The sequence below is a fragment of the Paramisgurnus dabryanus genome, chromosome 1 (genome assembly GCF_030506205.2).
Source record: "Paramisgurnus dabryanus chromosome 1, PD_genome_1.1, whole genome shotgun sequence".
NCBI classification, from domain to species: domain Eukaryota; kingdom Metazoa; phylum Chordata; class Actinopteri; order Cypriniformes; family Cobitidae; genus Paramisgurnus; species Paramisgurnus dabryanus.
Window position 1 is genome coordinate 27,671,127 of NC_133337.1, and position 25,142 is coordinate 27,696,268.

General features: G+C 37.6%; 1 protein-coding gene and 2 long non-coding RNA genes across 5 annotated transcripts; 1 reads left to right on the forward strand and 2 right to left on the reverse strand.

Annotated features, from left to right (window-relative positions):
- On the forward strand, nt 1-20,398 carry LOC135779000 (antigen WC1.1-like). The gene is made up of 32 exons (XM_073812041.1): nt 1-395; nt 763-1,081; nt 1,239-1,537; nt 1,622-1,945; nt 2,029-2,346; nt 2,490-2,789; nt 2,942-3,019; nt 3,398-3,712; nt 3,792-4,022; nt 4,124-4,219; nt 4,722-4,781; nt 8,872-8,930; nt 10,681-10,785; nt 10,850-11,148; nt 12,522-12,573; nt 12,792-12,855; nt 12,954-13,272; nt 13,671-13,975; nt 14,664-14,978; nt 15,063-15,404; nt 15,466-15,783; nt 15,951-16,283; nt 17,881-18,195; nt 18,270-18,473; nt 18,602-18,697; nt 19,160-19,219; nt 19,349-19,405; nt 19,502-19,579; nt 19,692-19,754; nt 19,899-19,949; nt 20,145-20,207; nt 20,349-20,398. Exons 1-32 carry the CDS (start codon nt 56-58, stop codon nt 20,396-20,398), a joined length of 6,228 nt encoding a protein of 2,075 aa, XP_073668142.1. The 5' UTR covers nt 1-55.
- LOC141282040 (uncharacterized) lies at nt 6,136-8,539 on the reverse strand. The gene is made up of 3 exons (XR_012336563.1): nt 8,427-8,539; nt 6,553-7,001; nt 6,136-6,320 (listed from the first exon to the last, which is right to left on the reverse strand). It is a non-coding gene; the product is annotated as an uncharacterized lncRNA (long non-coding RNA).
- A 1,927-nt stretch (nt 20,399-22,325) lies between the features above and the next one.
- On the reverse strand, nt 22,326-25,142 carry LOC135779203 (uncharacterized). 3 transcript variants are annotated; one of them, XR_012336561.1, is made up of 6 exons: nt 24,777-25,142; nt 23,972-24,032; nt 23,712-23,884; nt 23,400-23,621; nt 23,131-23,320; nt 22,326-23,032 (listed from the first exon to the last, which is right to left on the reverse strand). It is a non-coding gene; the product is annotated as an uncharacterized lncRNA (long non-coding RNA). The 3 variants fall into 3 exon arrangements; XR_010544714.2 differs by lacking the exon at nt 24,777-25,142 and adding an exon at nt 24,122-24,179 and having other exon boundaries at nt 23,400-23,611; XR_010544713.2 differs by lacking the exon at nt 24,777-25,142 and adding an exon at nt 24,122-24,179.

Sequence of the window (25,142 nt, forward strand, 5' to 3'; positions counted from 1 at the left end):
GTAAGTACACACTTAGGGTCAAAACAAATATTATAAGTTAAAATTAAACTAAAAAATGTTAAACATTTGTGTCTCTGTTTCAGATGTGAATGTGAGGTTGGTGAATGGTGACAGTCGTTGTTCTGGTAGAGTTGAGGTTCTTCATGATGGTCTGTGGGGAACAGTGTGTGATGATAGTTGGGATCTGACAGATGCTGAAGTGGTTTGTAAAGAGGTGGGCTGTGGAGAGGCTTTAAAGGCTCTGGGTAGTGCTCACTTTGGACAAGGATCAGGACGGATCTGGATGGATGATGTGAGCTGTACTGGATCAGAGTCCACACTGAAGAACTGTAAATCAAAAGGATGGGGTGAGAGTGACTGTGGTCATCCTGAAGATGCTGGAGTCATCTGCTCAAGTAGGCATCTCATATTATTTTGTTTAAATCCAAAATATTTGATTTTTAATCATACTATCATGTGATATACAAAAGTATGATTAAGTTTAAATGTTGGTCATCATTATTATCAGGAGTATAAACTATATTTTATTAAAATCTATCAAATTAATTTGTATTTAAATGATTATCAAATGTCAGGTTTTGAATGAACAGAGTTAAGTTTCTTTCAAATGTCAAGTTTAGAGACTTAATTGGTTTTATTTGTGTTCTGAGAGTCGAAGTTCTCTGGAGTTTAGTGTAGTCTTTTCTATTCAATTACCAATCCCAATTAAGGTATTATTCTGAGCTCTATATTCTCTCTATTTACATACCATAAACTATGGAGGATCAAGACTTGTTGCTGGATCTCATCTGTGCTCTGGGAGAGTCGAAATATATTTTGGAGGAAGATTTTGGACAGTGTGTGATGCTGTGTTTGATGATCAGGATGCAGAGGTTGTGTGTAGAGAGCTGAACTGTGGGGTTCCTGTACAGCTGCTGGGTGCAGATACTTTTGGTAAAGGAGAGGATCAGGTGTGGACACAAGAGATTCAATGTAGAGGAGATGAATCACACATTCGATTTTGTCCATCATCAGCATTCCATGAAAAAAACTGTACCCATGACAATGACGTGGGACTGATCTGTACTGGTAATATATCAATGTTTATCTATGTTCTGAAATCTCTGAGACTGGGAAAATATTTAAATTATTAATAGTTTTAACAAATTATTATCTCTATTAATCTCTATTATCTTGCCTAAGAACTGTTTAATTCAGTTCCTTTTTTTAATGTTTTTTCCAGGTTACTCTGAGCTCAGACTGGTGAACGGCTCTGATATCTGCTCTGGTCGAGTTGAGCGTCAGTATTTCAGTAAATGGGGCTCAGTGTGTGATGAGTGCATGAATATGAGAGCTGCCAATGTCCTCTGTAGAGAGCTGAATTGTGGGATTGCTGTGTCTGTTGTGGGAGTGGACTGGTTTGGAGAGGGATCTGGTGAAATCTGGGCTGATGTGTTTGATTGTCAGGGGAATGAAACAAAACTCTCAGAATGTTCAATCTCTTCATGGAGTCGAGCTGAATCCTCTCATAAACAAGATGTTGGAGTCATTTGTTCTAGTGAGTGAACTTCACTCTGTCATTAACATGAAGTTACTGTAGTGTGATCGTAATCAATCTGAAAATGTCAAATCCTTTCTCCAGATTCCTCTCTGTCTCTTCATGATGGTCGAGTGAGGTTGTCTGGAGAGAGAGAGTGTGAGGGTGAGGTGGAAGTTTACATTCATCAGGTTTGGAGGAGAGTTCTGCTGGACTCCTGGAGTCTCACTGAATCCTCTGTGGTCTGCAGACAGCTGGGCTGTGGCTCTGTGCTGAACTTCAATAACTCCTCTTCATCCAGTGATGAACACAGTTATGAGTGTGTGATGGGCTTCCAGTGCTCTGGGACTGAAGATCATCTGAGGAACTGCAGCTCTCCACAAACTCTCAAATGCGGCTCCAGACAACAGCTGGCAATCACCTGCGTTGGTCAGACTTATAATATCTTAATGTATTTGTAAATGTATTGGTTCATGAGCACTAACCGTTCCTCTTTCTGTATCTGATCTCAGGTCAAAGGTCCATCAGGTTGGTGGGTTCTGGTGGAGATTGTGCAGGAAGGCTGGAGGTTTTTCACAAAGGCTCATGGGGTACAGTGTGTGATGACTCCTGGGATATTAAAGATGCTCATGTGGTGTGCAGACAGCTGCAGTGTGGAGTGGCTCTCAGTAATCAGCCAGTACCAGCCTGGTTTGGTCCTGGTTCTGGACCCATATGGCTGGATGATGTGAACTGTGAGGGGAATGAGACGTCACTGTGGAGCTGCTCTTCACCGGTCTGGGGAGATCATGACTGTAAACACAAGGAGGATGTAGGAGTCGTGTGCTCAGGTAAACACAAACCTGCAGTTATGAAGTGATTGTGGTTAAATATATTTAAATGTTTTGATCAAATACATTAATTGTAAAATGTTTAATTGGCAAATTTAAAGTACCAGACTCTGACTTGATATAACTTTGTCTTTTCAATCTAGAGTTTAAAGAGCTCAGGTTAACTGAAGGCTGTGAAGGGAATGTGGAGGTTTTCTACAATGGATCCTGGGGTAATGTTTGCTGGAATCAGATGAACAGCGACACAGCGAGTCTGATCTGTCAAGAGCTGAACTGTGGAAGATCTGCCAGTGAACCAAATTTTTCAGATGGACTGAGGTCTCATAATTGGTTGGATTTCTTTAAATGTCGATCAGATGACTCCACTATATGGCAGTGTCCATCTTCAGCTTTGGAACAGGATTACTATAGGACAGATGAAGTGGCCAACATTATCTGCTCTGGTGAGATCAAATAAAAATTTTAGTCTTATGAGGGTTCTAAGTATTTTGTGTACAGTTTGTATGTATTATCTAAAGGGTTTGTGAGAGTACATTGCTGAAATTATAAAATGTTTTTGTTTTATATTTGACATTTTCTCATGTTATAATTTCAGATAAAGTGATTGATGAAGTTCCTCGAAGTCGTCTGTCATGTTCTACATCACCATCTCCTCATCAGAGACAATGTTCAAGTATGTTTAAACCACATGGCTGTTGAATGCTTTATTTTGATTGGCTGAGAAATGTTCCATAGGTGTTGATTATTTTTCTGTAACCGCACACCTAACCTGTCAAATGTCTTAAAAAAAGACACCAGAGCAATGTTTGTGGTGACCAAGGTATAAGTGAAATAACTGACTCTGCTTCGCGTTGTGCCGCATTACCACCTTGCATGTGCATTATTTTCAAATAATTTAATGACCCGTTGTCAATTATTCCTTACATAAAAAAACTATTAAATCTGTATAAAATTGTAAAAAGACATGTACAATCTATGTGTACTCACTATTTATATCTCAGTTTGTGTTTGAGTGTGTTGTTGTAAATGTTGTTTGATGTGTGTGATGTAGATCATCTTCCTCTCAGACTGAGTGGAGGGAAGGGTTTGTGTTCGGGGAGACTGGAGGTTTATCATAACTCTGTGTGGGGTTCAGTCTGTGATGATCTGTGGGACATCAGAGATGCTCAGGTGGTCTGCAGGCAGCTGGGTTGTGGAGCAGCATTGAGTGTTGATGGGAATGAAGCGTTTGGTGCTGGTGAAGGTGTTGTGTGGATGAAGAAAGTCGAGTGCAGAGGGACTGAGATTCACCTGTGGGACTGTCCTCATGTCCTGAAAAATCACACTGACTGCTCACACAAAGAACAAGTTAGACTCATCTGTGCAAGTGAGAGGAAAACACTGAGAAATCAATTCTTTATCATTTCAGCAATTATTTTTAATATGCATGTTATTTTATTTTACAGACTCGTCAGTGTCTACAACTCCTGCAACAACAACAACATCAGCTTCTCCTTCAGTTTCTCAGACAAACAGGAGATCAGTGACTCCTCCACAAACTCCTCCTCTCTTCAATCCTCCAGTGGTTGTGATTGTACTGGGAGTTTTGCTCTTACTGCTCTTAGTGCCGCTGCTGATACTGATTCAACACAACAGAGAGATGAGGAGAGGTACAGAGATCCACACATCACATACAAGTACACATCTGACATATTGAACTACATCAACATCAATCTTACTACAGTCTTGTTCAGTGTATCATCAGTCATGTGTTGTGTTTGTGTGTCTACACTCACAGCTCTCTCTAAGAGGAGACACAGGACTCAGACTGAAGCAGTTTATGAAGAGATTGATCACAGACACACAAACACACACAAACACTTCACTCAGAGAGGTGAGACTTCTGTCTTATTCAATCAAATCAGATGTAGAAATATTAAAGTCAGTCTGATGTTTGTGAGTTGAGCTGATGTTCATCTATTATTAGTCCTGTTAAACCTCCGGCTTCAAACCACACAATTCCTCCACAGAGCTGCAGGTGTGTGTGTGTGTGTGTGTGTGTGTGTGTGTGTGTGTGTGTGTGTGTGTGTGTGTGTGATTATTTTTGGAGGTTAATGGGGAGGGGGGTTCATATGCTTGTAAGTTTATATGCAGGTGTGTGTGCGCTTCTTCCTGTCTGTTTGTCTTGAATCCGGTGAGAGATGAGTTCATGTCAGGATACAGGTGTGTGTTTGCAGAATGAAGTTAACTTATATTTTTAATGTCTAAATAATGTTTTAATATAAATCTAGATAAAATAGGTTGATGTGATATTCTTGTGCTCTGTGATGTAAATGTAGGTTGAGGTTGTTTGTAATGATCAACATGTTTCTGACTCTTCTGCTTCACTTTAACAGGGAGTCTCATCTCTGAAGAACAGCATTCTGGATATGAAGATGCTGATGAGCTTCTCTCAGGTTAAACGACTAAACAATAATATTTAGGTTTTGAGTCAAATCAAGACAAATTATTTTATAATCCTTTGGCAAATATACACAGTACACTTCACAATACTAAAGTTTCTGAGTCTCTTAACTTTATAGCAAAAGACTACAAGATTGAATATTATGATGATGTCTCCAAAGGCAGTGACCTGAAAGGTTTGTGACTTTATTGACTGATCAGACTTCATGGTGTCATAATGTACAGAAAGACATTTTGTATTTTGTTTTCAAACATGTTTTGTGTTGATGTAGAAGAGATGGTGAATAAAGTCCCACCCGAATACTATGATGATGTCATCACTGATGGACTAAAAGCAGACAGTGAGACAGGTGCACTTCTGTTATTCTGTATTAAGATGAAATATAAGATCTGTAAATGAAGAGAAAATATACTTTATATCTCTATGGGTGTGATGACGTGTGTCTCATGTTATATTTGTAGAAGACACACTTGAGAAGTATGATGATGTCATCACCACAGGACAAAACTCTGATCTTCAAAAAGGTGATTTTACTTCATTTCTAGGCTGTTTTTGTAACGTAACATCTATGTAAAGTGACGCTCAGTACAGATATAATGTAGGTTTACTGACTCTTTGTCATTCTGATGGGATTTGTTGTTTATCTCCCTCTTGAACTTTCAAGGTGTAATAGGTGAGTTACACAGAAGTGCACATTTATCAAGCAGTACATCTACGTTTCTTATGTATGTCTATTATAGCATTAATCCAGTCATTGTGACTTTATCAGCTGTTATCAGTTAGTGTCAGAAAGAGAAATGTGTCTATGACATGAGACATGATGTATTACAAATCACAATATGAGTTGTTTGTCATGTGACTTCATCAGAGGGAGTTCAGGAGGAGTATGATGATGTGAAGAATGACAGTGAAGATGTGACAAACCTGTTAGGTAGATTATTAACCTCTAGATCTCATTTAAAGATTTAATTTGGACTGTTTAAATCTTCATACAATTAATAAAGGAATATGAATGTGCTTTTGTTTTACCCAACAGATTATGATGATGTGGGGGAGGAGCCAAACAAAGTGGGAGGGACTGTGTGACTCAATAACCACACCCACTGTCTCATGTCATGAAATCATATTACAGCTTAAAATCATAAAAGAGATCAAATTTTGCTACTAAAGGTTCAGTGCCTGATGTTTTATTGATATCTCAAATATTGTTTATTGAATATCACATGCTTTGATTTTATTGAGAAGTTACAAATGTACTTTATTTTTATGTCTGGTTGGACAAGAGTTTAAATAAAATATCAGAGAGCATCATACTGTACACAAATGCAGTTTTATTTAAACGGCCATCTTAACAGCACAGTTTCTTGTGTGAAGGTGCATTTCAACATCAATGTTTTAAACAATTTAAAGCTGAGGGTTTTGAGTCTTACTGCTATTGAATGATTTGTGTTGAGTTTGGATCTTCTGCAGTAACAGATTCATCTGTAGATTGAGCTCGAGTTCACTCTTCTTGGAGTTTTGTCTTGAATTCCTGCAGGTAAAATAAATCAAACATCAATGATTTGTGTCTGACATAAAATATTCATCATAAAATGAAAGGATTGAGGAAACTACAGAAAACAAATAACACAACTTCATCTTAATGACATGTGTATTTTTGTGTAGTTGTGTGATGAATCTGTCTGTGTGTTGTTATAATGTAATATCTTTGTTATATCACACATCTACTGGATGTTATCATGGTCAGTTTCTTCTCTCCTCACCTCTCTTTATCCTCTCAGCTCCTCCTTTATCTTCTCATTATCTTCTCTGTGTTCATTCAATAAAGCTACACAACAATAAAACACAAAACACAATTTTAAAATAATACAAATGAAAAACAGATGATAATAAACAGTTATAATTTTGTGAGGTTTATCTTTGAGATTGTGCTGTGATTTCTGCTTCATGACATGAATGAGTTTGGTCAGCAGAGATGTCAGGTGTTGTGTTTGAGTTTCTTCTCTTCATCCACTGCTCTCTCTTTCCATCTCTTCTTCTTTCTCTTTTCTTCTTCTTCATCTAATCGTTTCTTTTCAGTCAGGTAAAGATGTTTTAGATGCTCGGGATTTTCCTCCTCTAACTGAACTGTTTACTGTTACAAATCCGTCTTTTCTTGTAAAGTAGTTTGTCATATTCATGTTTTCTCTCTTCATCTTGTAAAGCAAATCTCCTGAGGAAATATGAGACAGATATTAGAGAAGATTTAAGCAGAACTGGTTAAAATAAACTCGTTTCTGTTAACAACATTGTTCAATGCAGACGTTTAGTTTATCAGCTGTGTTTGTTTATATATAAAGTTTGTTTGATTAATTTATTGATAACCTGAGGGCTTTTCCATAAAACTCGCTTGGAAAACCTGACTTGAATTAACGCTTAAATCAGTTCCATAACGGTTTGTTGAGGTTTACGCAGTCCTACTAATTTGAATAAGGCTCAAGAAGTCAAGATAATTGCGCGGCACGCTATTTTTGAACAGCCCTAGAGGTCGAGCGTGGATCAAATCAAATCTAAAGCCTTACTTGTGTGGTGAGGTGCTCATAGTGTGAATTTCCCAACAATTATTGTTATTGGCCAATTGGCAATTGAACAAGTGCTGCCTTAATATGAACAATTTGGAAATGTAAAAAGTTAGAAGAAAGATACAAGTAGGCTTCTGTAGATCTTTAAACTAACTTGCATTGACTGAAGGGACACTTAACTGCACCACAAGCATAAAAATAAAACAATTAAATGACTGTACTTGACTTGTGTGTGCTTTAAATGAAATGACAGACAATCTGAATTTCTTTTTAAATGTAGGTCAATACACTGCAATTATATGGATTTAGATACAACTTTTTTTCACTTCTTTAAGAATATAATTGTTAGAATTGTACTGCTGTGGTTATCATAAATTGGGGTATTTAAGATTGTAATTTAATTTTTTGCATATATCAAGGTCAGTTTATTTATATAGCACCTTTCCAATAGCCCTAAGGCTAGCCAAAGTGCTTCACATAAAGGAGAAAATAAATAAAATAAAATGTATAATGCATTGGTCTAAACATTTGAAAGGCCTATCACATCCCATATAATTAAACACTGTCTATATGGTATTAATTATTATTGTAACAAATTGTGTTTAATTTTGTATATAAGTTAATTTTTACACTGATAGTGGTTTATAAAGTCAAATAAAATGTCAGAGAGTCAGCGGTAATATCATGGCATTTACAGTTCAGTGTTAGTGAAAGTCTAGTTAAGCAACAACTGAGGTTTAGCCTGGCAGTTAGCCTGCCCCAGTATAAGTTACCATAGTACATGAGTTCCAACTTTTTCAAGTTTGCTTAATGGAACCGAATCTACAGACAATAAGTCTCACAAAATAAGTCTGGCTTATTTCGTAATCTTGTTTTAAGGAACAGCCCACTGATATTAATGTTTTTAGTATTTGAAGCACAAAAACAAGCAATCGTCTACTCACCCCCTTTAACTATTATCAGAAACATCTTTGAACATTATATGATGAACCCTCATATGCAGCATCACTTTAAACATGTTTACTTTTATCAGACGTTCAGTTTAATTACATTTTAGAGAATCATGTAAGATTTACCTCAGTTGAGCTCCCACAACAACAACAGAGCCGTCTGACGAGTAAAGGACCACCAATGATGACGTAAGAATGACTTCAGGCATTAATAATCAAAATTGAAAATCGATTTGACTCCTCACGTCTTAAATTCACAATATATGTCAACAATCAATGACTTCACTTCAAAAACACAAAATGTTACATTCTGTTTTAATAAAAAGTTAAATCTAAACACACAGTGGTCTTTGACGCGCGCGTGATGTTTGCAGCGCGTTCATGTGTGAGATCAAAGGAGGGTTTGCTGTTGTTTCAGTCATGACCGCATGGTGGCAGTCGAGGATAAATCAATCTCACAGTTATTTATGTTACTTAAAAATGTTATTTTTAACCAGTCGTAGATGTTATAAAAGTAATATCGGTCGCATTTGAGTGTGTTATGGCTCTCTGTCGGATTGGCTGTGATTAGGACAGAAGCACGATTGCAGTAGCCTATCAGAGGTCGATGAGAGTTTGACCATAAAACAGGTAAGATTTTAAGGTTGGTTGTGAGTTTGTAGGTCAGTGTTGTGTTCAGTGAGAATAATTTACCTCAAAATAAAAGTGCAGTGAAATCAGACTTAAATTTTTACATTGGGTAAAAAGTCAAAACATGCAGCACAGTGAAGATTCTTCATGTAGTCACAACATTTACTGATGATTTGATTGACAGCTCTGTCATCTAGTGGATAAATGAAGTATTACATTATTAAATGCTGCAAGTACTGTACATTGAGAATGATATATTCAGTAGATGTATTAAATTGTTTATTTATTAAATGTACAAATGTTTTTATTAGGACACGTGTTGTATTTAGATTTAGCAACAGATATTTATTTATACTGATAGGATAATTTATAGGTAATTTTTATACTGTATATATGTTTATGTGCTCTATTTATTTATTTACTTAAAAGACAGATTTTAACTGTGATGTAACCAAATAATGTTTAGTTTTAAATGTGCAATAACTTCTAGTTAATAACTTCATATGCAGATTTATTAAATAGAATTTATTGCACATTTAAAACTAAACAGTATGTGGTTACATCAAAGTTAGAATCTGTCTATCTGTCTTAAAAAACACAAGAAGGATGTAGGAGTTGTGTGCTCAGGTAAGAAGTACCATGACATGAATGTATTTAAAAGATGCTTACATTTACAGTTAGGCATTGAGCAGATGCTTTTATCCAAAGTGACTTGCAAAGATAAGTAAACAATAAAGTTATTTTTCATAGGGAGTGCTTATACCAAGTCACAAGCTTTCACGATTCCAAAACAATACGTGTTAAGAGAGGAAGAGATTTTTTTAAGACAGAAGAGGTGTCTGCAGTCAATAAGTATTTTTGGAAGAGATACGTTTTTTGTTGTTTTTTAAATGTAGCAAGAGATGTGGCTGACTGGACTCCTGTATGAATATCCTTCCACCAGCAGGGAGTAATAAAGGAAAATGAGGGGGAACGTGATTTTGTGCCCTTTTGTGAAGGTATGACAAAGCGCCGCTCATTTGCTGAACGTAACGTTTTGGATGGGGTGTGAAAGTATGCCGGTGCAGTGCCAGTGAAAGCTCTGTAGGTGAGCATTAGTGACTTCCTGACACACACTTCAATTGGTAGCCAGTGAAGAGAGATGAAGAGCGGCGTCACATGAGACCTTTAGGGCTTTTGGAAGATAAACCAATTGGAGTGGTTTGATAGGCTGTGCAGGAAGGCCAGCAAGGAGAGCATTACAGGAGTCCAGCCTGGAGATTATGAGGGCCTGGATCAGGAGTTGTGCAGCATTCTCCGTAAGGAATGAGTTTATCTTTCTGATATTGTATAACGCAAATCGACATGATCGCGCTGTCTTTGCAATGTAATTAGTGAAGGATATTTCGTCATCAAAGACTACACTGAGGTTTTTGGCAGTTTTGGAAGGAGTAATGGTTGTGTTGCCCAGTTGAATGGAGATGTGATGCTGTATACTGGTTTGTGCAGGAAAAACATTTCTTTCTAGTCATGTAATATTTTTTTACAGTATGTAGCTTATATCAGATGTTTACAGCTTATAGTATCTGCAGTTGTTTAAGCAGAGGCTGCAGGAGGCACAATGATATTATGCAATGCCCGTAAATAGTCCCTTGGCATGATGGTGGCATTGTAGATTATTATATTAAGGTGCTTTACAATATAGTCCAGATGTTTGTGTTTTGGTTTGGTGTGTAGTGAATGTTGTGGGATATGTGTGGGGATTTACCAGTTCTGGCTGTTTAGGAGTCTGATGGACTGCGCAAAGAAACTGTCTCTCAGTCGGCTCGTACAGGACCAGATGCTGCGGAGACGTCTGCCTGAGGGCAGCAGATCCGTTTGACGGGTGGCTGGTGTCGCTCATGATCTTTCTGGCTTTCCTCGCACACCGCCTGGTGTAGATGTCCTGGAGGGAGGGAAGCTCACCTCCTACAATGTTGCAAGGAGTTCACACAACTCTCTGCAGAGCTTTACGGCTGCTTGCAGTGCTGTTCCTGAACCAGGCAGTGATGCAGCCGGTCAAGATGCTCTTTACAGTGCAGGTGTTGAATGATCTGTGGATGTCTGACCTCATCACAAACTTCCTCAGCCACCTCACGAAGAAGACGTGTTGGTGTGCCTTTATCTCACTGCATGTGTGCCGACCATGTGAGATCGATGTGGACGCTGAGGAACTTAAAGCTGATGACTCATTCCACCTGTTTCCTGTCAATGGGAATAATATGCTCTGTGCTCTGTCTCCTAAAATCAATGACTAGCTCTTTGGTTTTGTCAGTGTTTAGTGAGGGGTGATTCTCCTGGCATCATTTTGTCAGAGTGTGCACCTCCTCTCTGTTTCATCATTGTTGGTGATCAGGCCTACAAACGTTGTGTCATCTGCAAATTTGACGATGACGTTGGAGCTGTGTGTGGCTGTGCAGTCGTTATACTAAAACTAATGCTATTTAATGATTCATGTTCTGGTTTCAAACATTGGTTTGAATAAATATTATTTGATGAAACAAAGATCCTATCAGAAGGTTTGGGGCTTCAGGCCTTGATAGTAACTGAAGTTTCATGAAGCCCTCACAGTCCAAGAGCTTTGTTTTTAGAGGTAAAGGGCCCATGGATTTAAAAATCAATAAACATCGGTGGGCTTCTATAACACCCTAGATTGTGAAGCCTTATAGCCAAGGGGCCACCTTCATGACTTGTGCTTGGATATTTATCAGTGATTTTGAGCAAAAATCTTCATTACTCTTCAAAATCAAAGTGCAGTGAAATCAGAAATCAAAACATCAAAACCCGAGCCACAGTGAAGATTCTTCAACATTTACTGATGCTTTGATTGACAGATCTGTGACTGACATCTAGTGGATAAATAAAGCATTACAATATTAAATGACCTGAGATGCTGCTGTATGAATGTTATAATCTGTAGATATATTGATTGATTTACTGATTGATTTAATGTAGAATCTGCAACAGATTTAATTATTATTTAGGTTTAGCACAGATAATGTGATTTTAATTTATTTTTATTTTATTGGACATTTTGTCTTTTTTGTTTGAATAGAAATGTAGAAATGTCCATTAAATATTATAATTTAAATGTTCAATGTATTTCATATATTTATACAGGGATATATTCAGAGGTGTGAAGTAGTAAAGTATTTTTACTCACTACTCAACTATCTGTACTTTATCAGTTTTACTCTCTGATATAAAAAAAACTTTAACTTCACTATAATACAAGTTATTTTTACCTATAATACTTAAGTACAATAAATGTAGTACTCTCTTATATATACTGAAGTAAAAGTAATTAAATATTAAATGAAGTTTAATATTAAAACTAGTGGAGTAAAACAAAAAGCACTCTGGTGAAAAACAGATTTGAATAATGTACTTGAGTAAAGTAAAAATATTTGAGGACTTTAAACCTCTGGATATCTCTGTGTTTATATTAAAGTGTATGAGTGTGTTTGAAGTGATCATAAAGCTTCCTTTACATCTGCACACAACAGGATTTGATGCTGAATAGATACTGAAGTGTTTCATTTATTTGATGTAAATTTATCTTCACTCTTGCAGGTGTTTGTCTCCTCTGAACATGGAGGGAGGAGCGTCGTTCATCAGCGCTGACGTTCTGCTGATATATATGGAGAAAATCAAAAATATCTCTTCTGATTTGTCACTCAAGTTGTTTGATGATTTCCTTTCTTATTTCTAATAAGGTAACAGAGAGCGTGATTGCTCTCTCTCTCTCTCTCTCTCTCTCTCTCTCTCTCTCTCTCTCTCTCTCTCTCTCTCTCTCTTTACATTGACTTTTCATTATTCTCTATCAGTCTGTGTGTACAGTAGAGGATTATGGAGATCTGTCTCACACTTATTTTACTATCCGCTGTAGTAATGATCATTACTGCTGGTAAGTCATATTATCAATAAAATGAAAATATTTTATACTAAATATTAATAAGTATCAATATAGTTATTAATGCTTTTTGGTTCTTTCTTGTGTGTCAGATCTGAATGTGAGGTTGGTGAATGGTAGCAGTCGTTGTTCTGGTAGAGTTGAGGTTCTTAAAGGTCGTCAGTGGGGAACAGTGTGTGGTTATTGGGAGTGGGATGTGACAGATGCTGCAGTGGTGTGTAGAGAGGTGAACTGTGGAGAGGCTTTACAGGCTACATATGATGCTTACTTTGGAGAAGGATCAGGACCAATCACAATGGCTCTTGTGAGCTGTAGTGGATCAGAGTCCTCACTGAAGAACTGTAGATCAGACGACTGGTTTATTCAGGACTGTTCTCATTCTGATGATGCTGGTGTGATCTGCTCAGGTGAGCTTCTCTAAATATTTTCCTGTTAATTCATGACGAATAACAACATCATTCTTTCACGGGATATACAAATACTTTGATTATATTCCGGATTTGATTTTTGTCTTCTGAATTCAAAATTTTTGCTAACATTTTTATTTAAATCTATACAATAAATTTACAGTCAAAATATCACCCACAATCATTTATTCCATGTATCAGAGTGACTTCACTATAATGTGTTAAGAAACATTCATAAATGTTTCTTATTTTTCATTTATTTTCATTAAGAACACATCAAGTTTCCAGACTTGTTATTGGGGATTAGTTGTCTTCTGGAAGGATCTTTCAGTAACAAATCCAGTTATAATTTTATGTTCTGTTTATCTTGTTCATATAATCAGAAATCATAAACTATGGAAGGTTTGCAAGACTTGTTAATGGACCTCATCTGTGTTCTGGAAGAGTCGAGCTGCTTCGTGGTAACACCTGGATGTCAGTGTGTGATGCTGTGTTTGATGATCAGGATGCAGAGGTTGTGTGTAGAGAGCTGAACTGTGGGGTTCCTGTACAGCTGCTGGGTGCAGATACTTTTGGTAAAGGAGAGGAGCAGGTGTGGACACAAGAGATTCAATGTAGAGGAGATGAATCACTCAGTCGATTATGTTCATATTCTTCACGTAAAGTAACCTGCTCTCATGACAATGATGTGGGACTGAGATGTTCTGGTAAATATGCTGAACCTTTATATAAAGAAATCTAATATTAGTTTAAGCAAATCATATTCAAAATATTCAAAATGCAAAACTTTTAAAGCCCTTAAAAAAAGTAATTTTGTATTTACATCAAATACTTTGTTCCAGTCGGCCTCTTGCTGGTTTTTCTGTATCAACAGTTCAGCGATGCTCCTCAACTTTAATTCACGAGCTGCAGCTACGACAACTATACTCTTAAAAATAAAGATGTTCAAGATGTGATTTTATTATTTAAACTAAACAACATTCAGATTTGATATCAGTTAACATGAAGGAGCACAGACAGAGGAAAAATAGAAAGTGAAACTTAGTATAGGTTAAGGTACAGATAGACTTCAGCCTAACGATGATATTTCAGTAATTGATCAATTTCTTGTATTTTCTGTATTAAAAGTTAAAATACAAAAAGCTCCTGTTTGTTTTTAAGTGCATTTACACAATTCTTGATATTTATTTTGATACATTTTATCTGAAGTATTTTTTATTTTAAATCCATTTTTATGTCAATCTCTGGTTATGAGCTGTTCTGTATTTTAGTAATTTGAGATCTTTCTCCAGTTTATTTAGTGCTCAGATAAATCTATATATATATATTAAATCTCTATTCTTCTGTCTGTATTTTTTATATTCTGTTTCAGTAACCTTTGAGATCTCTGTGCAGGTTACTTTGACCACAGACTGGTGAACGGTCCTGATATCTGCTCTGGTCGAGTTGAAGTTCGATACCTTAATGAGTTGAGAACAGTTTGTGATGCATGCTGGGATATGAGAGCTGCCAATGTCCTCTGTAGAGAGCTGAATTGTGGGATTGCTGTGTCTGTTGTGGGAGTGGACTGGTTTGGAGAGGGATCTGGTGAAATCTGGGCTGATGTGTTTGATTGTCAGGGGAATGAAACAAAACTCTCAGAATGTTCAATCTCTTCATGGAGTCGAGCTGAATCCTCTCATAAACAAGATGTTGGAGTCATTTGTTCTAGTGAGTGAACTTCACTCTGTCATTAACATGAAGTTACTGTAGTGTGATCGTAATCAATCTGAAAATGTCAAATCCTTTCTCCAGATTCCTCTCTGTCTCTTCATGATGGTCGAGTGAGGTTGTCTGGAGAGAGAGAGTGTGAGGGTGAGGTGGAAGTTTACATTCATCAGGTTTGGAGGAGAGTTCTGCTGGACTCCTGGAGTCTCACTGAATCCTCTGTGGTCTGCAGACAGCTGGGCTGTGGCTCTGTGCTGAACTTCACTAACTCCTCTTCATCCAGTGATGAACACAGTTATGAGTGTGTGATGGGCTTCCAGTGCTCTGGGACTGAAGATCATCTGAGGAACTGCAGCTCTCCACAAACTCTTAACTGCAGCGCAACACAACAGCTGACAATCACCTGCCAAAGTCAGAATTACAACATCTGTGAAGATGGTTCATTAAAATGTATTTATATAGTTTTTGCTAACTGTGTATCTGATCTCAGGTCAGAGGTCCATCAGGTTGGTGGGTTCTGGTGGAGATTGTGCAGGAAGGCTGGAGGTTTTTCACAAAGGCTCATGGGGTACAGTGTGTGATGACTCCTGGGATATTAAAGATGCTCATGTGGTGTGCAGACAGCTGCAGTGTGGAGTGGCTCTCAGTAATCAGCCAGTACCAGTCTGGTTTGGTCCTGGTTCTGGACCCATATGGCTGGATGATGTGAACTGTGAGGGGAATGAGACGTCACTGTGGAGCTGCTCTTCACGGGTCTGGGGAGATCATGACTGTAACCATAAGGAGGATGTAGGAGTCGTGTGCTCAGGTAAACTGTAACCTGCAGTGATGAAGTAATTCTGGTTAAATATATTTAAATGTATTTTTGAGCATTTTTTATAACCCCTAAGTTTCATCAGATACATCCATTATGAAATATTTATTATTTTAATTTAAACCAGATTGTGATTGATATAAGTTGTCTTTTCAATCTAGAGTTTAAAGAGCTCAGGTTAACTGAAGGCTGTGAAGGGAATGTGGAGGTTTTCTACAATGGATCCTGGGGTAATGTTTGTGTAAATCAGATGAACAGAGACACAGCGAGTCTGATCTGTCAAGAGCTGAACTGTGGAAGATCTGCCAGTGAACCCAATTTTTCAGATGGACTGAGGTCTCAGAATTGGTTGGATTACTTTAAATGTCGACCACATGACTCCACTTTATGGCAGTGTCCATCTTCACCTTGGGGACAGAATCAGTGTTATAATGATGAAGTGGCAAAAATTCTCTGCTGGGATAAAACAATTCAGTCCTCTACCAATGAAGAAGGTATTACACTATTTGTGTATTCATGCAATATTGCAGTATTTATATTTTGTGAAAAGCCCTTTCAACATTTAGATTATTTAAACTGAGTTTTGTATTTTTAAAAGGAGAGTTTATCCAAAAACAATAATGTGTAATATTCAATTTAACAATGTTTGAGAATAGATACAGTTGCAAGAAAAATATGTGAACCCCTTGGAATGTGGAGTTGGGCATCACGTGGTGTTAACATAATTGTAGCTCTAAATGTAGAGAGGAGAGGAGAGCCTAAACATTCAGGTCTGTCAATCATCATTATGGGCATATATAAGGCGCCCTCCGGGTCCAGCTGCAGTTTTTCCGGCATGATGCGGCATCCCTCCTCTTCCCCATCTCCTCCTTCACTGCTCTCTTTCTTCCTCTGTGCATTTCTGTTGCAAGAGGGGGGGGGGTTGAACTTGGGGCTCGAGCCCCGGCCTCAGGTTCGCTCTTTCTGAAGGTTCAGAGCTCAGGTACAGAGCTCCCTTCGAGGACAGCAAGCCAAGTTTGTTTACCATTAATCATTAAGATCTGAATGCGCAGGCGAACTATTGAATTAAGATACGGCGTTTATTGATTGATAAAAGACACTGCAAGAATGTAAGACTGCTGTTTGTAAGACCCATCAACTTTTGTGAACCATGCCTCGCAAAAAAAAAAAACTCTCAAAAGAAATATGCTTAAGAGTAGTTGATCCCCTTAAGGCGGGAAAGGGATACAAAGCAAAATAAGAAAACATCTCAAAGTGTTTAAAACATTGATCTGTCAACAGTTTTATTATCTACTAATGGAGACAGTATACTGTGGCTACACTTCCTAGAAGTGGGTGCCCAGCCAAGATGACGTCTAAGGCACAACACAGAACCCTTTAGTGAGGTAAAGAAGAACCAACGAATTACATCTAAAGACTTGAAAGTATCACTGGAACTGGCAAACATCACTGAGTCTACCACCACACTGCAGAGGAAATCGCTGCTCTCCCGAATAAACATTGCGGTGTGTCTGAAAATTGTCAAGTTCCCATGACCTTTTGTGCTGCTAATGCAATGCTCTACCCTTAGGAACACAAGATCAGATCACATTTTATGGAAAATTACTACAGAAACCCAGTTCATTCCAAGGAGTTACATATTTTTCCTTGCCACTGTACATTGATTAGGTTAAAGATAAGAATGTTACATCATAACATTGTAATGTTATCTCTGAATTGCAGAAGTTAACAGTGGTGATGGTGATTATGACGTCACAAACAAAGGTTTGTTTTTAAATAAATAAAACATTTTTTACAAAGTAATGCATCTTATACTGTTATAATCATTATAATAAAACCAATGAAGAATTTATGAAAATGACTCTGTTGTTATGTTAAGTTTTAATTAAATTTCATGAATTTTCTTAGAGAATGAAATTCACAAATCACCCCGAAGTCATCTGACATGTTCTACCTCACCATCTCCTCACCAGAGACAATGTTCAAGTATGTTTATATGATAAAAAAAGTATAAATGATAATTATTTGTTCTATATATTTATCCACATGTCAGTGTGTTGTTGTAAATGTTGTTTGATGTGTGTGATGTAGATCATCTTCCTCTCAGACTGAGTGGAGGGAAGGGTTTGTGTTCGGGGAGACTGGAGGTTTATCATAACTCTGTGTGGGGTTCAGTCTGTGATGATCTGTGGGACATCAGAGATGCTCAGGTGGTCTGCAGGCAGCTGGGTTGTGGAGCAGCATTGAGTGCTGATGGGAATGAAGCGTTTGGTGCTGGTGAAGGTGTTGTGTGGATGAACAGAGTCGAGTGCAGAGGGACTGAGATTCACCTGTGGGACTGTCCTCATGTCCTGAAAAATCACACTGACTGCTCACACAAAGAACAAGTTAGACTCATCTGTGCAGGTGAGAGGAAAACACTGGGAGATCAATTCATTATCATTTCAGCAATTACCTTAATATCTGTGTTTTTTTTACAGACTTGTCAGTGTCTACAACTCCTGCCACAACAACAACATCAGCTTCTCCTTCAGTTTCTCAGACAAACAGGAGATCAGTGACTCCTCCACAAACTCCTCCTCTCTTCAATCCTCCAGTGGTTGTGATTGTACTGGGAGTTTTGCTCTTACTGCTCTTAGTGCCGCTGCTGATACTGATTCAACACAACAGAGAGATGAGGAGAGGTACAGAGATTCACACATCACATACAAGTACACATCTGACATATTGAACTACATCAACATCAATCTTACTACAGTCTTGTTCAGTGTATCATCAGTCATGTGTTGTGTTTGTGTGTCTACACTCACAGCTCTCTCTAAGAGGAGACACAGGACTCAGACTGAAGCAGTTTATGAAGAGATTGATCACAGACACACAAACACACACAAACACTTCACTCAGAGAGGTGAGACTTCTGTCTTATTCAATCAAATCACATGTAGAAATATTAAAGTCAGTCTGATGTTTGTGAGTTGAGCTGATGTTCGTCTATTATTAGTCCTGTTAAACCTCCGGCTTCAAACCACACAATTCCTCCACAGAGCTGCAGGTGTGTGTGTGTGTGTGTGATTATTTTTGGAGGTTAATGGGGAGGGGGGTTCATATGCTTGTAAGTTTATATGCAGGTGTGTGTGCGCTTCTTCCTGTCTGTTTGTCTTGAATCCGGTGAGAGATGAGTTCATGTCAGGATACAGGTGTGTGTTTGCAGAATGAAGTTAACTTATATTTTTAATTTCTAAATAATGTTTTAATATAAATCTAGATAAAATAGGTTGATGTGATATTCTTGTGCTCTGTGATGTAAATGTAGGTTGAGGTTGTTTGTAATGATCAACATGTTTCTGACTCTTCTGCTTCACTTTAACAGGGAGTCTCATCTCTGAAGAACAGCATTCTGGATATGAAGATGCTGATGAGCTTCTCTCAGGTTAGAGGACTGAATGTCAATATTTAGGTTTTGACTCAAATTAAGACAAATTATGTGACATTTCTGTACAAACTTGGCAAATATACACATTACAATTCACAAAACTAAAGTTTCTGAGTCGCTTTATAGCAAAAGACTACAAGATTGAATATTATGATGATGTCTCCAATGGCAGTGACCTGAAAGGTTTGTGACTTTATTGACTGATCAGACTTCATGGTGTCATAATGTACAAACAGATATTTTGTATTTTGTTTTCAAAAATGTTTTGTGTTGATGTAGAAGAGATGGTGAAAAAAGTCTCAGCAGAATACTATGATGATGTCATCACTGATGGACTAAAAGCAGACAGTGAGACAGGTGCACTTCTGTTATTCTGTATTAAGATGAAATATAAGATCTGTACATGAAGAGAAAATATTCTTTATATCTCTATGGGTGTGATGACGTGTGTCTCATGTTATATTTGTAGAAGACACACTTGAGCAGTATGATGATGTCATCACCACAGGACAAAACTCTGATCTTCAAAAAGGTGATTTTACTTCATTTCTAGGCTGTTTTTGTAACGTAACATCTATTTAAAGTGACGCTCAGTACAGATATAATGTAGGTTTACTGACTCTTTGTCATTCTGATGGGATTTGTTGTTTATTTCTTATGTATGTGAACACAACAGAGAGTTATGATGATGTCATCATCAATGGACAGAACTTTCAAGGTGTAATAGGTGAGTTACACAGAAGTGCACATTTATCAAGCAGTACATCTAAGTTTCTTATGTATGTCTATTATAGCATTAATCCAGTCATTGTGACTTTATCAGCTGTTATCAGTTAGTGTCAGAAAGAGAAATGTGTCTATGACATGAGACATGATGTATTACAAATCACAATATGAGTTGTTTGTCATGTGACTTCATCAGAGGGAGTTCAGGAGGAGTATGATGATGTGAAGAATGACAGTGAAGATGTGACAAACCTGTTATGTAGGTTATTAACCTCTAGATCTCATTTAAAGATATATATTATAATATATTTTATCTTTATATATTATCTATTTAAATAGTTCAGTTTATCTTCATACAATTAATAAAACAATATATATGTGCTTTTGTTTTACCCAACAGATTATGATGATGTGGGGGAGGAGCCAAACAAAGTGGGAGGGACTGTGTGACTCAATAACCACACCCACTGTCTCATGTCATGAAATTATATTACAGCTTAAAATCATATAAGTGATCAAATTTTGCTACTAAAGCTACAGTGCCTAATGTTTTATTGATTTTCAAAAAGTTTTTTATTGAATATCACATGCTTCGCTTTTATAGAGAAGTTACAAATGTACTTTATTTTTATGTCTGGTTGGACAAGAGTATAAATAAAATACCAGAGAGCATCATACTGTACACAAATGTGGTTTTATTTAAACAGCCGTCTAAACAGCACAGTTTCTTGTGTGAAGGTGCATTTCAACATCACAATGTTTTAAACAATTTAAAGCTGAGGGTTTTGAGTCTTACTGCTATTGAATGATTTGTGTTGAGTTTGGATCTTCTGCAGTAACAGATCCATCTGTAGATTGAGCTCGAGTTCACTCTTCTTGGAGTTTTGTCTTGAATTCCTGCAGGTAAAATAAATCAAACATCAGTGATTTGTGTCTGACATAAAAGATTCATCATAAAATTAAAGGATTGAGGAAACTACAGAAAACAAATAACACAACTTCATCTTAATAACATGTGTATTTCTGTACAGTTGTGTGATGAATCTGTGTGTTGTTATAATGTAATAACTTTGTTATATCACACATCATCTGGATGTTATCATGGTCAGTTTCTTCTCTTCTCACATCTCTTTATCCTCTCAGCTCCTCCTTTATCTCCTCATTATCTTCTGTGTGTTATTCGCTAAAGCTACACAACAATAAAACACAATTTTCAAAATAATACAAATGACAAACAGATGATAATAAACAGTCATAATTTTGTGAGGTTTATCTTTCAGATTGTGTTGTGATTTCTGCTTCATGACATGAATGAGTTTGGTCAGCAGAAATGTCAGGTGTTGTGTTTGAGTTTCTTCTCTTCATCCACTGCTCTCTTTTCATCTCTTCTTCTTTCTCTCCTCCTCTTCATCTTCTTTTTAAAATCCGTCTTTTCTTCTAAAGTAGTTTGTAATGTTTATGTTTTATCTCTTCGTCTTGTAAAGCAAATCTCCTGAGGAAATATGAGACAGATATTAGAGAAGATTTAAGCAGAACTGATTGAAATACACTCGTTTCTGTAAACAACATTGTACAACAGAGATGTTTAGTTTATCAGGTGTGTTTGTTTATATATAAAGTTTGTTTGATTTATTGATAACCTGGGGCCTATTGCACAAAACTAGGATAAGGGATTAAGCCGGGATATCTTGGTGATCCTGGCTCAATTGATACGTGATCCGGTTGCACTAAAGCTGGATAGGGGGCAGGAGGATATGTTATGGTATAAATTACCATGGAGATCTATTCTGTGGAGCTAGCCTGCTCCGGACCAGGCTTAATTCCAGGATCTATTTAATCTCATCCCTTATGTCAGTCAGCAATCACCACAAATGGAAACCAATAGTTATTTCACTTCCCAATATACATTGTTATCACATATAACTACACCCACTGTAATTTTATTAAATGTTTGTGATCATTAATTTTAATAATTTTGGATAAATTATGATTTTTAGATGATGTTGCTATCATTAGATAATTTACAGTTTCCTAAAGACTATAAGGCTGGCTATATATAAAATGATAGAACATTAGGGCCACAGAGAATAAAAACAGACAGAGAATGAAGTCGTAATATTGTAACTTGTTGTTTTAGAGGAGGACAGTTGTTACAATAACAGTTGTGGGGCATTTCGTGGAATTGTACTTCAGTATGGTTTCAGAAACAAGGAAATACTTAATCAAATTGTTATAAGTATCAGGACTGTAAAAACAATATGCATCTTTCCACAGAAAGAACCAGCCTCAAATGTATGACTTTCTCCTTTCCTCGGTGTGGCCCTTATACTCTGTCGTATAAAATACACATTTCATATAAATATAAAAGCACAAAGTGTAACATTATGTTTCTTTATTGAATAAGGACAAAACAAAAACCATCAGCTCCTTTCGAAACTGAAGTCACACAGTGACTCTACAAAATGGAAAGCACAGAATCAAAGCATATCATACAACCAAAGGATAAATACACATTCAAAGGTCTGTATATAACACACCCTGCATGTCTGCACACTGAAATAAATGCAGGACAAATTCATACACATTAACTGAACAGACAATTTCAGACAACTGAAAACAAGACAATTAATGGATGCAGTAGCCTCCCTGCAAGCTTGTATTACAAACAGTATACACACAGTATACAGCACAAACATCAAAAAATGTGAAAGCACACATACTGACTAAAATAATTCAACACATATTGGTCCCTCAGCAGCCGACCACTGTTGTCATCAGGGAAGATTTCCGGATTGTCCCAGTCCATGGCTGGCGGCACTCTGGGTGCCCTCTCCTTCCTCAGGCAGGCCACATTGTGGAGGACACCACCAGCCACAGTAATGTCACATTCCCTCACAGGGCTGACCCTTAATTTGTGAAAGCAGTGAGAGCGTGCCTTCAGGAGGCCAAAGGTCATTTCAACTCTGGCCCTAGCATGGGCATAGTTGTAGGCCTGCTGTGCTTCCTGGGGGTCTGTGAAAGGTGTCAGGAAAAACGGCTGGCAGCCATACCCCCTGTCTACCAGCAACACACCCGAGAATTCACCTGTCAACACAAAATCTCATCATTACTAATAAAACACAGTGATATTGTTGACACAGCCATTATGTAAAAAGTGGTTATATATGGGTTGTGTGGCTCACCTTGTGATAGGTGCTGATAGATTTCAGAGGTACAAAAGATTCTGGAGTCATGGACTGAGCCAGGCCATTTTGCCAGTGTTCAATGGAAAAGATCAAAAAGATTTCATATTTACAAAATCTGCCTCATGGGCACCTGAGGGGGCTTTTATCCTTATGATTGTGCAGTCCAGTGCACCAATGACTCTGGGTCCTGTAAAAGAAATGAGATTTTGTGATGGCTTCCAATGATGACTCCTTTGTATAGTACTTTCACAAGTTTGACATGATACCTTATGCCTTTTGGAATCCAGCGAGATGGTCTCCTCATCATCATCGCCGTTATGTGCTGATGAAATGGGGACTTGACCCCATCACATTTAATCGGATTCATATTGAAGCTAGTAGACAAGACGTGCCAGGCCTACAGTATGCCTTTGATGGAGTACTCACTGGATCAGCATCGTCAGGTGCTTGTGCTGGTGGCTTTAACAGTAACACAGTGCTGCCAGACACTGCAAGGCAATAGGCAAACCAAAGTCAGACAGTCCAAATAGAGTCAATATGAATGTGATTGTGTCCCATGTAGAGATGGAAGAACATACCTTGTATGAAGCGGGTGGCATCTTGTGAGGGACCTATGCTTGTCTCTTTTCCCCCAGGGATCCCCTCCAACAGGCCTGCCTTTATTTAGCTCCAAAGCTGGCCTCTGCTGGGGTGAGGTCAGCTTTTGGTGACCCACCACCCGTGCCTTGTCTCTGGGTATTCTTTTTCACTGCTAAAACAGTACAGACAATGTGTAAGCAGGCACCTTCTGGGTACAATCTATGCTTGTGCATTATTAAGTATTAGTCAGGGCCCTTACCATTCTGCAGATTTTGATTTTGACCTGCTGCCATGTCCGTTTTGACCCGGTCATATTTAATCTACATCACACAACACCACACACAAAAAGAGAGACTTTCTTTAACACACAAAAACATTCAATGGAGTCACACTGCAAAAAATGACTTACTTTGTATTGTTGTCTTGTTTTCAGTAAAAATATCAAAAAATTCTTCAATTAAGATGCATTTACTTGATGAGCAAAATGACCTAGGAAAATAAGCAAAAATATCAGCCAATGGAATAAAAAAAATGTTTTAAATTAAGTGTTTATGAAAAAGTATTTCAAGAAAATTTTAATACATCTTAATTTAAGAATTTTTTGATATTTGTACTGAAAACAAGACAAAAACACGAAGAAAGTCATTTTTTTGCAGTGCAATGAGCAAGTGACCTTGGGTCCTTTGAAAGGCGCTTTATAAATTAAATTGATTATTATTAATAGCTCATCTATTTATTCAATTGTTTCATTGTTTCAAAGCAGCTTTACATTAATAAAAGCAGAAAAAAAGAAAAGGAAAAAAACCCGGTGGACAACATAAGAAGCAGAGTACATAATGAGCGTAGTAATAATGTAAGGCTTTCATAATAATTTATTGAAGCCTTATCCAGTGTGATGGAGTTACTTTACACAATTTCACTCATATTTGCAGTCCATTTCAATAAAAAAATTAACTGTTTTATAATCAGAGTACAATTGCGTTTTTGGAGATGTGAATTTAATATTTTAATTGTAATTGTGATGTTTCAGCGGAGCGGTGAGTGTGTAATTGTGCACTACTTACGCATTCAGGCGGTCTGCAATACTTTGCCACGCTTTTTCTCTCTGCTTTACCACTGTGGCGGTGTTGCCTTTCTTCTTAATTATGTCTTTTACCTCCTCGTATGGATTTGTGCCTCTGACGGGGAAAAGAACGCCGCTAGTTGCCATGGTGAATCGGTGAATCTGTGATCGGTGGCGGGGTCTAGTTGAGTGAGCCGTGAGCGCGCACCCATCCAGGATTGGTTTCACCTGGCTTGATGAATCCGTGTCTGATCATCCTGGCTCGGTCTTTGTGCAACCAATTAAGCGTGGACGCACTTGTTTTGGCTTCATTGAGCTCAGCTCAGTCATTTAGCCTGGATGTCTTAATTCTACTTTTGTGCAACAG